Below are 14068 nucleotides of genomic sequence, written 5' to 3'. Positions count from 1 at the left end.
GCGTCTGTGTTTGCATGTGTGTGTGTATTTGTTTGTCTATGTGTGTTTGTATGTGTGTGTTTATTTGTTTGTTTATGTGTGTTTGTATGTGTGTGTTTATTTGTTTGTTTATGTGTGTATTTGTTTGTTTGTTTGTGTGTTTATGTATGCCTGTATGCGTATTCGCTTTGAAATATAGCATCACGCATTTTAATTTATTTTTAATATAAAGTTACACTATCCACCACACCGAATCATCCATCTATCTATCATGTGCTGTAGTCTACCTATGTGCAGCAAGTGCCTGCTTATCAAATGTATGTCTCTGTATGTTTGTATGTCTCTGTATGTTTGTATGTCTCTGTATGTTTGTATGTCTCTGTATGTTTGTATGTCTCTGTATGTTTGTGTGTGTGTTTGTATTTATGTGTGTGTTTGTGTGTGTGTGTGTGCGTGTGCAACCCGAACGTTTGTATTGATAAGAAAATTTTGAGCAACTAATGTGGATGCGATGTGATGTTTGTGGAGTTTTGTTAATTATACGAGATGCTTTCCTAGATAAGATGCTGCTGATGATGATGATGATGCTGATGATGATGCTGATGATGATGATGCAAAGAGTTTTGATGGTGATGACAAAGACGACGACGATGATGATGATGATAAGGACGATGATGAAGATTGCACAGTTCCTCACAATGGATGTATATTTAATATAGAAGTGAGGTAATTTAATTAAACACATCTTTCGCATGCTAGCACATCTTCACACAAACAAACATACATACAAACATACATACAAACGCACATACAAACACACAAACACATACAAACGAACATACATGCAAACATGTAAACAAACATACATACAGCGCCATGCAATCAGAGCGGTTAATTTCACACGAATGAACGATGCATAATGAATGTGAAATAATGCGTGTACAACTGTACAACTACTCGTTTGTATGTATGTGTGTGTGTGAATGTGTGTGTGTATGTGTGTGTGTGTGTGTGTGTGTGTGTGTGTATCATATAGGCTTTATAAAAATGCTTGTAAGCATATTGCATTCAAATTCTCTCTCTTCTGCCTCAATCAAACATACAATAAACATCCTTCCAAACTATATTTTATACATACAAACACACACACACACACAAACACAACAACACGTGCACACACGTACACACACGTACACACACACACACACACACACACAAGCAGTCTTCTTCTATTCACGAAACATCTTTCATCTACAACGTCGGCATCTGCTCTCATGTAAACAATCTGATGATGATGATAATGATGATGATGGAGAGGAGGAAGAAGAAAAGAAAGATGAAAAAGATGATGATGATAATGATGATGATTGATGATAATGATGATGATTGATGATAATGATGACGACTACTACTACGACGGTAATATACAACTTGATCAAATTTCAATAGATCACAAAGATGTTTTCATCATCATCATCACCACCATCATCGCCTTAATCGTCATCATAATCATCACTGCTCCAATCTTAGTTTCGCCATCAAATTAATCCAAACAATTTAAACGATTTAAAGAGCATTATGTGATGCTACTGAGCTTGCTAGCAGAATGACGACGATGATGATGATGGTGACGATGATGATGGTGCTTAAAAAGATGTTGATGATAACAACGATGATGATAAACAGAGTGGTGGTGGTGATGACGATGATGATGAAGAAGAAGAGGAGGATGATGATGAAGAAGAAGAGGAGGATGATGATGAAGAAGAAGAGGAGGATGATGATGAAGAAGAAGAGGAGGATGATGATGAAGAAGAAGAGGAGGATGATGATGAAGAAGAAGAGGAGGATGATGATGATGAAGAAGAGGAGGATGATGATGAAGAAGAAGAGGAGGATGATGATGAAGAAGAAGAGGAGGATGATGATGAAGAAGAAGAGGAGGATGATGATGAAGAAAAAGAAGACGACGACGACGATGATGATTAATGTGAACATTTGTTACGCCGAAAATATCTTTTCAAAATGATATGCAACGCTTTAACATAAACAAATAGGCAATCGGATTGAAGCGCACAGACAGACACGTACGCAGACAGACAGACGGACAGACAGACAGACAGAGAGAGAGAGACAGAAAGAAAGAGAGAGAGAGAAAGATAGAGAGAGAGACAGACAACCATACAAACGTTCACTCCAACATATATACGTGTAAATAATTCAGGAAAGATTCATAGATATGCAAACAGAATAAAAATTAACATCAACAATATCATAAGCAGTAGCAACATCAACAACATCGACAACAACAGCAACATCAACAACATCAACAACAACCACATTAACAACATCAACAACATCAACAACATCAACAACAACAACATCAACAACATCAACAACATCAACAACATCAACAACAACCACATTAACAACATCAACAACATCAACAACATCAACAACATCAACAACAACAACATCAACAACATCAACAACAACAACATCGACAACAACATCAACATCAACAACAACAACATCAACAACAACAACAGCAGCAGCGGGCTCGGAGATGGTCATTTAAATCTTCAATATAAACTGACGTGTGTCTGTTCCCTTGGTGTTGGTGATGATGACGACGACGATGATGACGATGATGATAATGACGATGATGATGATGATGATGATGACGATGATGATGTGTAAAGAGAAAAATGCTTTCCATGATAAGTGATGGTGGTGTTTTTAAAGAAAAAAAGCTGCATTGTTTATTAAGATGATGGTGATGATGACGATGATGATGATGATGATGACGATGATGATGATGATGGTGGTGGTGATGATGATGGTGGTGATGATGATACCAACAACAACCATAGTAATAATAATAATAATAATAATGATGATGATGATGATGATGATGATGATTGCATAAACATAATATTAAAAAATCAACGTATGAATCACTCATATATACAAACGTACACACACTCACATACCGACATACATAGTCAAACACACATACAGATACACTGACAGACATTCATTTGGAGGCATAAATGTTTACATTTTTTCAACAACACAACTGAAATGGAAAGATTTATAGTGTAAATATTTCATTTATTACATTCATTCATATACGCATATGTATATACATACATACTTACGTACGTACGTACATGTGTGTTTGCGTGTGTTTATCTTTTTGTATGTACGTGTATTAGTATGAGTGTGTGTATGTGTGATGGAAATATTGACAAATGAATGTACAAAAAAAAGAATCGATAAATGAATGAATTAATGAATGAGTGAGCGAATTAAAAACGAATATACCAACTAATAGAAAGAAGAATCTATAAATTGGTTCAAATACAAAAAAAACACAATAATTATTGAATGTTTGAACGAACAAATGAATGAATGAATGTTTGAACGAAACGAACGAACAAATGAATGAATGAACAAGTGAATGATTGATTGATTGGAAGAACAAATGAATGTAGATAAATGAATGAACCTTCTCCAGCTCCAGCAAATGAAACCGCAGTACTTGTATCGCCTGGACCATCTGTAAATGTGAAGTGATAAAATGTTATCATCATCATCGTCATCACCATCATCATCATCATCATCATCATCATCATCATCCCCATCGTCGTCGTCATCATCATCATCGTCAGCAGAACGGTGAACTGTAGACTTTATTAATCTTTGATCTTCAAAATTAGGCTGCAGTTCTGATTTTAGTTTCGTTCCACAACTACGCCACCACCTCCACCACTACCACCACTACCACTACTACCACCATTTCCACCACAACCATCTTCATCACCCCCGTCGTCATCATCGCCATATAATTTCACTTTCATTCAATCATTCAGTATTCATCCATTTGCTCGTCCGATCATTCGTTTGATTTTTCACTCGTTAATTTCTTCCTTTACTCGTTCACTTGTTCGTTCATTACTTTATTTGTACGTTCATTCATTCTTTCATACACTCATACATTCATTCATACATTCATACATTCAGCCATTCATTCATTCATTATTCATTCATTCATTCATTCATACATTCAGTCATTCATAGCTTGTTTCACACACAGCCTGAGAAACACAGCACACCACAATATTGAAAATCATTTTTTGCGTTTTCATTCATTCGTTCGTTCAATCGATCCTTCATTTATTCAGTTTCGGTTCTTTCATTTAGTTTTTGTTCAGTTCATCATTTATTCCTCTTTTTATAATTCATTCATTCATTCATTTGTTCGCTAATCTTTGCATATATTTATTTTCCACATGTGTATTTCAATTCACTTTTTTCATAAATTTTTGCTCATTCAAACATTAACATAGACCTAGAACCACAGACTAACACACACTCACACATTCAAACACACAAACACATACAAACATGCACACACAAAACCAAATATACAAACAAATGATTGTACGAACACATGCAAACATATATACATTACAAACACTTACACATACATACTCGCATAAAATCATACAAACCACCTATGACACACACACACACACACACACACACACACACAAACACACACACACACAAACACACAGACAGACCGACAATTTTTTGTTCACTAGTTCTTCATCCATCGCAAATTAGATTAGCAAAAGAAAAGCTTTTTCGGTAAAAAAAATAACAAACATCTCTTTCAATAACGCTCCAAAAATACTGAAATGTACTTCTCTATACGCATATGGTTTTACGCACGTACACACATACACTAACACACACACACATATACACTAACACACACATACATATATAAATAGATAAATAAATATATATATACGCACACTACGGTATCCTACACAGATAGGGTACGTAGAAGAATTTCATGGGCTTGAAAAACAGACGAACATTGAGCGTCTTCAATGTACTAATACAAAAAATAAACGAAACGTTTGGCATAACGAAACGTATAACGATAACGTATCAAAACGAAACGAAACGATAAGACAAGCAATACACACATTGTCAAGGTGAAGGGGCAAAAATATAATTTTTACAATCTCGCCATCATCGGTAACATCATCATCATCACCTGCACTATCATTATCATCACCACCTGCACTATCATCATCATCTTCGTCTCCGTAATCGTTTGGTTGGAGATCGAAGTGAGTACCAGGGAGTATGAACAAAAACATGTGCAAAAAACAACAACAACAACAATTATAATGACAACAACAACAACAACAATTATAATGACGACAACAACAACAACGACATCAAAAGACAGCAAACAACATCATCCCCCCCCCATTGTCTTACAACAAAAAATTCTATCCGTGTGTATGGTTTATATACTTTAAAATAATAAAACAACTGCCATATCAACGTTACATTCGTTCATTCATTCGTTCATTCATTCGTTCATTCTTTCTTTCTATTACTACTTGCGTTCTCACGGCTACAACTACAATTGCTACTACTACCACCAGCTGCTACAACTACAACTACAATTACTACTACTACCACCAGCTGCTACAACTACAATTACTACTACTACCATCACTTTTAATGTTAATGCAAAGCACCAGCGAAACAAGACGAAAAAGAACGAAAAGAACCCACCAAGCTATCCAGTTCATGATTCGCTGAAAAGAATGGCTTCTCTGCTTTAGTCTGCAAAATAATTTCATAATTATTACTATGTAAATTATTACAATCATTAATTTTCATTAATGCTATAATTATAATATATTAATGAAGGATGGTGCAGAGGTAATCCTATCTCCTATCGCATTGACCGCGTTCCATTGCTGCCACTGCTAATGATATTGTTGATGCTGTTTGTATGCAGGTCATCAAGATGGAAGATGGCTGGAAGACTGACTTCATTTAACTTAACTTCATTTTCGATGGAGGTTGGGGGAAAAAAATTTCGACATTTTGAGATTATGGCACGCAGATTTGAATGTGTATGTATTTATGTATGTGTGTGTGTGTGTTCGTGTGTGTGTGTTCGTGTGTGTGTTCGTGCGAGCATTGTTTATTTCGTTGTTCATTTCAATTAAGATTCACATAAGTGGCATTAATTGACTTCTCCACTGATTCGCTTTTCTTTTGTTTATGCATTCTTTCATTCATTTGTTGCTCGCTCCTTCAATCGTTCATTCCTTTGTTCTTTTTAAATATATTTTCAATCATTCATTCTTATTCATTCACTCATTCATTCATCCGATTCTCCGTTCCTTTCTTAACATCATAATCTCTTAACTTAATTTACTCATAATGTCATTTTTTATCCATGTTTTCATAAATATTTCGATTCTTTTAGTCACTCACTCACTCACTCACTCACTCACTCATTCGTTCACTCATTCAGTCCCTCATTTATTTTGCTCGTTCGATAAATGTACCTACATGGCATTCAGTTGTTTATAAATATATCGAACGGATTCGAATTTTTAAAGACGAGTTCGTATACAAAACATACAATGAAATATATATTCACGCACGCACACACACGCGCACACACACACGCACACACTCATATAAGTACATACACACAAATCCAAAAACTACAACGATGTTAAAAATTTTGAAGTGTCGTGAGAAAATAAAAACACATGCATACACTCCAATGCATGTGTTGTTGTTGCCGATGTTGTTGTCTTGTTGTTGCCGATGTTGTTGTTGTTGATGTTGTTGTTGTTTATTGATGTTGTTGTTGTTGTCGATGTTGTTGTTGTTGTTGTTGTTTTCACGATTGTCATCTCAGTTAGTTTATCATAGTTGTTCAATATAATTGTAATACTCCATAGTCATGCGCGTACAAACACACAAACACACACACACACACTTACACACATACTCACATTCATAAATATGTACACACATAGCACACATGCATATTCGTTTATATACAAAACAGTCATTGTGTTGAAAGATTGAAACTATTACTACGACGCTGCTAACACCACCACTACTACTACTACTATTACCACCACTACTATTACAACTACAACTACCGCAACTACAACTTCTTCTATTACGACTACTACCACAACTACAACTACTACTAATAACAATATCAGTATTATTACAAAATGTTTAAATGTGGTATGGTTATAATACTCAGGACCATTTATAATCGTGTGTGTGCGCGTGCGTGTGTGCGCGTGCGTGTGTGTGCGTGTGTGTGTGTGTGCGTGTAATGATGGTAACGACGACGACGACGATGTTCCATTCATAAAAATTTGGTGTTACTGTGGGAAGGATTTGGAAATTGCCTTCAAATTGTTTGTACGTTAGTCTAGTTGTACACGTATGTACGTGTGCACGTTGAAGTTGTACATATTGTATGAGTGTGTGTGTGTGTGTATGCGTGTGTGTGTGTGTGTGTGTGTGTGCAGGTGAATAAACAGAAAATGTGTGAGAGCTGTTTAAATTGCGGTTCATTCATTAATTAGTTTATTAATTTATTCAGCTGTTTGTCGTTTTGTTCATTCACTCGTTCATTCATTCATTTATTAATTCACTCATTCATTCATTCATTCATTCATTAATTCACTCGTTCATTCATTCATTGTTTCTTTCTTTTTTCCTTTCTTCCTTCCTTCGTGTATTAGTTATTTTTTGTAGCGAAACCAGCCAGCCAAGCAGACAGCATTTAACTTTTAATTGTAAATCGATAGATTCAACATGTGTTAACGGATGTTAGATGTGTAGTGTATGTACCATCCATCCATCCATCCATCCATCCATCCATTCATTCATTCATTCATTCATCCATTCATACGTAGGAACGTATAAATGGATGAATGAATGAATATTTTTACGTTTATGTATCTGTGTGTGTGTGTGCTTGAATGGTAAGTTTTGTATTTTTATTCTATTTCAACATTTCACGCACTGCACATATTGCTTCAAGTTGTCAACGAACGAACGAACGAACGAAAGAACTGGTAAACGAACAAATGAAAAGTAGAAACAATAATAAAACTACAACAACAAAAGTAGACAGTCAGACCTGATTGGAGAAGACTCTGATATCCTCATTGAAAGACTCGGACGAGCAGACATCTCCGCCGGCTATTCTCGGCTCTCTCGGTGTGCAGGTGGCCAGTTCACACTTCTCGAATATCAGGGCGAGCAGAGGAAATAGTGGGTGGCTGTGGTGGAAAAATAGTTCGGTCAGTTCGATTGGCTGTTTTGTCGAGTTTCGTAATGTTAAAATGATCGTGATTGGTTGTTAAGATAATTGCATAGTTTTGATTGGATGGTGATTATTTGCAGTAATTAAATAACAATGAATTAATGTATCTGGATCGATAAACAGTTTGCGTGTTGTTTAATGAAAGATTCATTTGTTTCACCAGCCAGCCAGCCAGTTAAGGAACGCACCCATATACGGCATCCTTATCTCTCTTCATCTGGTTCTCACTGGAGAGGATGGGCGTCGATGGGGGTCCAGCCAGTCCGGATCCGTAATTAGGGATATATGGATTCATGCTGTTGTTCGTGTTGGAGTTTGTGTTGGTGTTTGTGTGGTAGAGCGAGTGAGCGGGAGAGTGGTGGTTCGAAAGCGCCCTCGGATCGTACATGTTCAAAGACATGTTGTTGTTGCCATTGCTGTTATTGTTGTTGTTGTTGTTGCTGTTGTTGTTGTTGTTGTTGTAGGCGTCGTAGTCGTTTGTGTCGCTGTGATTCGGCGTGTTGTTGTTGTTGTTGTTGGATGGCGTCGTTGACGATGTTGTGTTTGGCAGCTGCATGTCGCTGTCGTACTGTCGTTGGTTGGATGGATTGATGGATGGATGGATTGATGGATGGATAGATTGATGGATGGATTGATGGATCATGAAGGTGGTGGTGATGATGATGATGAAGATGATGGTGTTAATGATGATGATGAAGAAGATGATTTATAAAAAAAATTCAGTTTGTTTTATTTTTGTAACTCAACGAACGACTTAGAGAGGCACGCAACTACATTCAACTGCAAGCAAGAAGGAAAACAACAACAACCACACAAAACAACAAAGGAGAGGCGCTCTATATCTAGATGTTAGTCAAACCCAGAAAGAGAGAACGATGGAGAGAGAGAGAGAGAAAGAAAGAAAGAGAAAGTCGAGAGCAGAACGTGAAGAAAAGATGTTTCTAACTTTAAATTATAAACAAATGTTTCATTACCGCTCTGTTGGACTGCACACGTAACACACACACACACACACTCGCACGAACACACACACATTCACACAGACGCACACACACACACACGCACATGCATGTATACATACACATTAATTTGTATATACAAAGTACACACACATACATTCGCTCTTATGGTCGGTGCCTTCATCTCCATCACCATCGTCATCATCATCACCATCATCATCACCATCGTCATCATCATCATCATCGTCATCATCATCACCATCGTCATCATCATCATCATCGTCATCATCATCACCATCACCATCATCATCACCATCGTCATCATCATCACCATCGTCATCATCATCACCATCACCATCATCATCACCATCGTCATCATCATCACCATCGTCATCATCATCATCATCATCGTCGTCGTCATCTTCAGCAACGTTTCAATGACTCCGTGTTAATCTCGATATTGTGTTATTTTTGATCCTTCAAGATCTCCCAACATCACGAACATCATTGTAACTCCAGCCTCTAATCACAAACCATCATCATCATCATAATCACACCACACACACCTACACACACACACACACACACTCATATAAAGAAACATACAAACATACATATACAGAGTGATAATATGATATAAAGGAACTATCACGAAAATATGCGTGTATGTAACATATGTGTATATTTATGTTTGTCGAAATGTATGTATCTATGTATGTTTGTTTGTATGTATGTGTGTGTGCGTGTGTGTGTTTGAAGATGGTATAAAGATAGAAAAACAATGGAAGATAAAAAAAAGAAGTTCTTTTTAAAACATAACAACGTATCAAAACAAGTGAAGAAGATGAAGAAGGAGATGATGATGATGATCATTATTATTATTAGTGCTGCTACTACTGCTACTACTACTCTAACAACTACTACTGCAACTACTACTGCAACTACTACTACTATATTTAAAACGATGATGATGATGATGATGATGATGATGAACATGATAAATAATATAAACTTACTCTTTGAGACATCGTTAAGTAGTTACGACGATGATGATGATGATGATGTTGTTGATGTAGATGGTAATGATGATGATCCTCTTTGTGTTGATGATGATGATGATGACGAAAAAAGATTTATATCAGTAAATCACTGCTGATGTTGTTGTTGTTGTGGCGTTAAATTTTCTATCACAAATTCATCATCATCATTTTATGCTACGATGATGATGATGCTAGGCTTGATAATGATATCTGCAGTGATGATGACGATGATGTGGTGGTGGTGATGATGATGATATGGTGGTGGTGATGATGATGATGACGGCAAGTCTTTTTAAGTTTCAATTTTAAAAATTCGTCACAATTTCAATTCGTAAACTGACTGTTGTTATTAATTATAACTTTTGTTATGCTTCTGCTGTAGTAGTAGTAGTAGTAGCGGTAGTAGTAGTAGTTGTTGATGTTGTTGTTGTCACTCTGTCAAGTTGTTGTTGTTGTTGTTGCTATCCTAATTCCTAAGCCCCCAGAGCAATTTAATCATCATCATAACCACATAATCTTTTCCATCATGTTATATTTTCTACATCATCATCATCATCATCAACATCATTCGCTATTGTAGTTGCTAATCTAAAGATAGTTAAGTGTTTTGTTGATAAAAATGAAGATGACGACGACGACGATGATGATGACGTTGTTGTTGTTGTTGTGGTTGTTGTTGTGATAGTTTAACGTTATTAACTCAACAACAAAACTCGAGTGAACCTTTGATGTTGTTGTTGATGTTGCTAATGTTAATTGCGTGCCTCTTTTTGTCGTTGTTGTTTAAAATTTGAAGCGTTAACGTTGTTCCGCAGTCAGCCTACCATCCATCTGCCCATCCAGGTCTCAAACCACCCGCCCTGCTATCGTAAATCAAATCATAAAGACGAGCCAACAATCTGACAACAATTAACTTTATGGTGTTGTTGATGGTGGTGAGGATTTTATATTATTAGTGTTATAATAATAATAATAATAATAATTATTATTATTATTATTATTATTGTTGTTGTTGTTGATGATGATGATGGTTTGATGACGATGGTGTTGGTTGTTTAAAACACGGAACTGTTTTACATTAGAGTCCAAGCAATATTATTCCTCATACATCTATACAGACGATAGGTATTTCCTGTGTGTTTATTTCAACATTTGTCATACCGAAAGGATACGAAACTGTAATAATAATAAGATTATCGATTATAACGAAACGAGAAATGTTATTTATATTTATATCTATCTATCTATCTGTCTATCTAATCTATCTATCTATAATTTAACAACCTTTAAATTTATATTTATATTTGATTCAACCTTTTATTGTGTAATTTTAAAAGTTTTTAAAAATTATGCTTAAATATTTATATGTATCCGAAGCAGATGAAGATTATTATGACAGAATAATTATCCAATTCAGCAGTTCAAGATGACGGTGTTGTTGTATCCATTCAGTTATTTATTTATTTTATAGTTACATTGCTAATAAGCCTGGAAAGTTATTTTAAAATTAGATCGTTAACAATATGGATGAACGAACGAACGAACGAACGTGTGAGTGAGTGAGTGAGTGAATGAGTGAGTGAGTGAGTGAGTGAGTGAGTGAGTGAGTGAGTGAGTGAGTGAGTGAGTGAGTGAGTGAGTGTACGAGTGAAAATTTCAAATGTTTATCAACAACATTAGCACATTTACGTTATCATAACAACGTCCATTGGCAAACTTATCAATTTAATTATAACACTTTACAGCTAATAATTTCATTAATAATTAATATTCATCTATCCAAATATTCTCAACTGAATTGTAAAAAGATAAGTTTATCGGTGTGTACAATCTCATGTATCCGTTGTATCACAACGTGCAAGACAGCGTTTGTAACGTATTGAAATGAGAACTGATGTTTTCAAAATTATGTACTTTTATCTATATACCTCTATGTATGTGAATGTATGTATGTATATATATATATGTTTGTTTGTATATATGTTTGTATGTATATATTTATATTTGTATGTATGTTTGTTTGTTTTGTATGTATGTATGTATATATGGATAGATGGATGTTAGTATGTGTGTATGTATATATGTGTGAATATATGTATGTGTGAATATATGTATGTGTGTCAGTTTGTATGCTTGTATTCTTATATTTTTTGTTATATGCATTTCGAGTGTATATATATCTATCTATCTATCTATCTATCTCTGCCTACAGATAATGCTATGTTATTTGTATTTTAACATTAAAACATATTTAATAAATATATGTTTTCAGATCAGCAATACATATTATATATAAATACATGGCGATTATTGTGATGATGCTGCTGCTGATAATGATGATGATGATGATGACGATGTTGTTGTTGTTGTTGTTGTTGTCTTATCTATACCAGCATTACTCTCCATCCAGCCGGTACAACGACAAAATGGACAATAAAATAAAATAAAACAAACTCGATGATGATGATGATGACGACGACGATGATGACGTCACGCACACGCATGACAATATATTATGTATATTATATATATACAAATATATATACAATCAATTTTAAAAAATACAATATACCTTTATAGTTTAGCGTCTTTATATAAAGGCCTATATTTACATATATAACCCTTTTTAAATAAATATATGTATATTTAACATATTATATGTATATATATATATATATGTATGTATATTTACATATAATTGTATAAATCTCTATAATATTGTTCGGCGCGTAGCATAGATATAATAGAGGCAGACAGTTGAGTAAGATCGATAGGTACATGTCAATCAAATGACGTAGACCACACCTACTTGACACTGACCACGCCCAGTATTTCATCCATCTTGCTTATGTGGTTAGTTTGATGTGTTTGTTTGTTTGTATGTCTGTTTGTATGTCTGTTTGTATGTCTGTTTGTATGTTTGTTTGTTTGCATTTTTGCGTGTGTATTCATGCATGTTTTTGGTATATAAAATGGTGTATAATTTGTACATATATTTAAAGGCACCTTTGAAATGATTTTATTACAGTATAATATTATCATAATTTTACTTTATCGTCATCTTCACCACCATGATGTGCCTGTGCCAGCATCTTCATCATAACATCGTCTAACATCGTCTACTTAAAACTTTGTAACGTACATTCAAAATACACATACACATACAAACAAACAATCATACACACATACATACTCACACATACATACCTGCATGCATGCACATTCATTCATAATACAATACATAGACAAGCAAACTGCTTGCATGCACACAATCCATGTATATACGTATATATATAGATAGACAACAAACACATCACATAAAATGTGAAATATGTGTTTATATTATTACTCGCGTTAGTATGTGCGTACGTCTGCATGTGATTGACAGCTGTCGATCAAATTAGGCCCCACCCATCTGGCCGTTGATTGATGGCGGGTCGATGTATAGTTGATTTGGTCGAGTGAGTTATTGACTTGGATATATTTGTATGTGTTTGTTGGTCTGTATGTTTGTGTGTATGTATGTGTTTATGTATTTATATGTGTGTGAGTGTTTGTGTTGTTGTACACATCCATGTTTGCATGCTTTGCTAAAATAATCTTTTTGAGTTTGTTAAATTGTGTATGTATGTATGTCTGTATAATTGTTGTAATGTATGTGTTTATAGTTTGTCTGTGTGTTTGTCGGTTTGTATTTGTGGCCATGCCTGGTTCATTCGAACTTTTTAAAAGGCTTCATGATTATGATTCACTCCGCTAACTTGGCGTGAATTAAGTAATTGTACTGACAATGTATATCTATGGGAGGGAATAGTAGTAGTAGTAGTAGTAGTAGTAGTAGTAGTAGTAGTAGTAGTAGTAGTAGTAGTAGTAGTAGTAGTAGTAGTAGTAGTAGT

The 14068-nt window shown here is 35.0% G+C and overlaps 1 protein-coding gene across 1 annotated transcript in view; it reads right to left on the bottom strand.

The window, feature by feature from the left end:
* Positions 1-10340, bottom strand: part of HELRODRAFT_155469 (hypothetical protein) — a 32777-nt gene extending 22437 nt beyond the window's left edge. The window contains exons 1-5 of the mRNA XM_009033790.1: positions 10149-10340; positions 8362-8741; positions 7988-8129; positions 5587-5637; positions 3491-3541 (exon numbers count right to left, since the gene is read on the bottom strand). Of these exons, the coding sequence (XP_009032038.1) occupies positions 3491-3541; positions 5587-5637; positions 7988-8129; positions 8362-8741; positions 10149-10160 (636 nt within the window). The 5' untranslated portion in view covers positions 10161-10340. The remainder of the gene's footprint in view (positions 1-3490; positions 3542-5586; positions 5638-7987; positions 8130-8361; positions 8742-10148) is intronic.
* Positions 10341-14068: the final 3728 nt, after the last annotated feature.

The sequence above is a fragment of the Helobdella robusta genome (genome assembly GCF_000326865.2).
Source record: "Helobdella robusta unplaced genomic scaffold HELROscaffold_98, whole genome shotgun sequence".
Taxonomy (NCBI): Eukaryota; Metazoa; Annelida; class Clitellata; order Rhynchobdellida; family Glossiphoniidae; genus Helobdella; species Helobdella robusta.
This window is presented reverse-complemented; position numbering and strand designations above follow the sequence as displayed.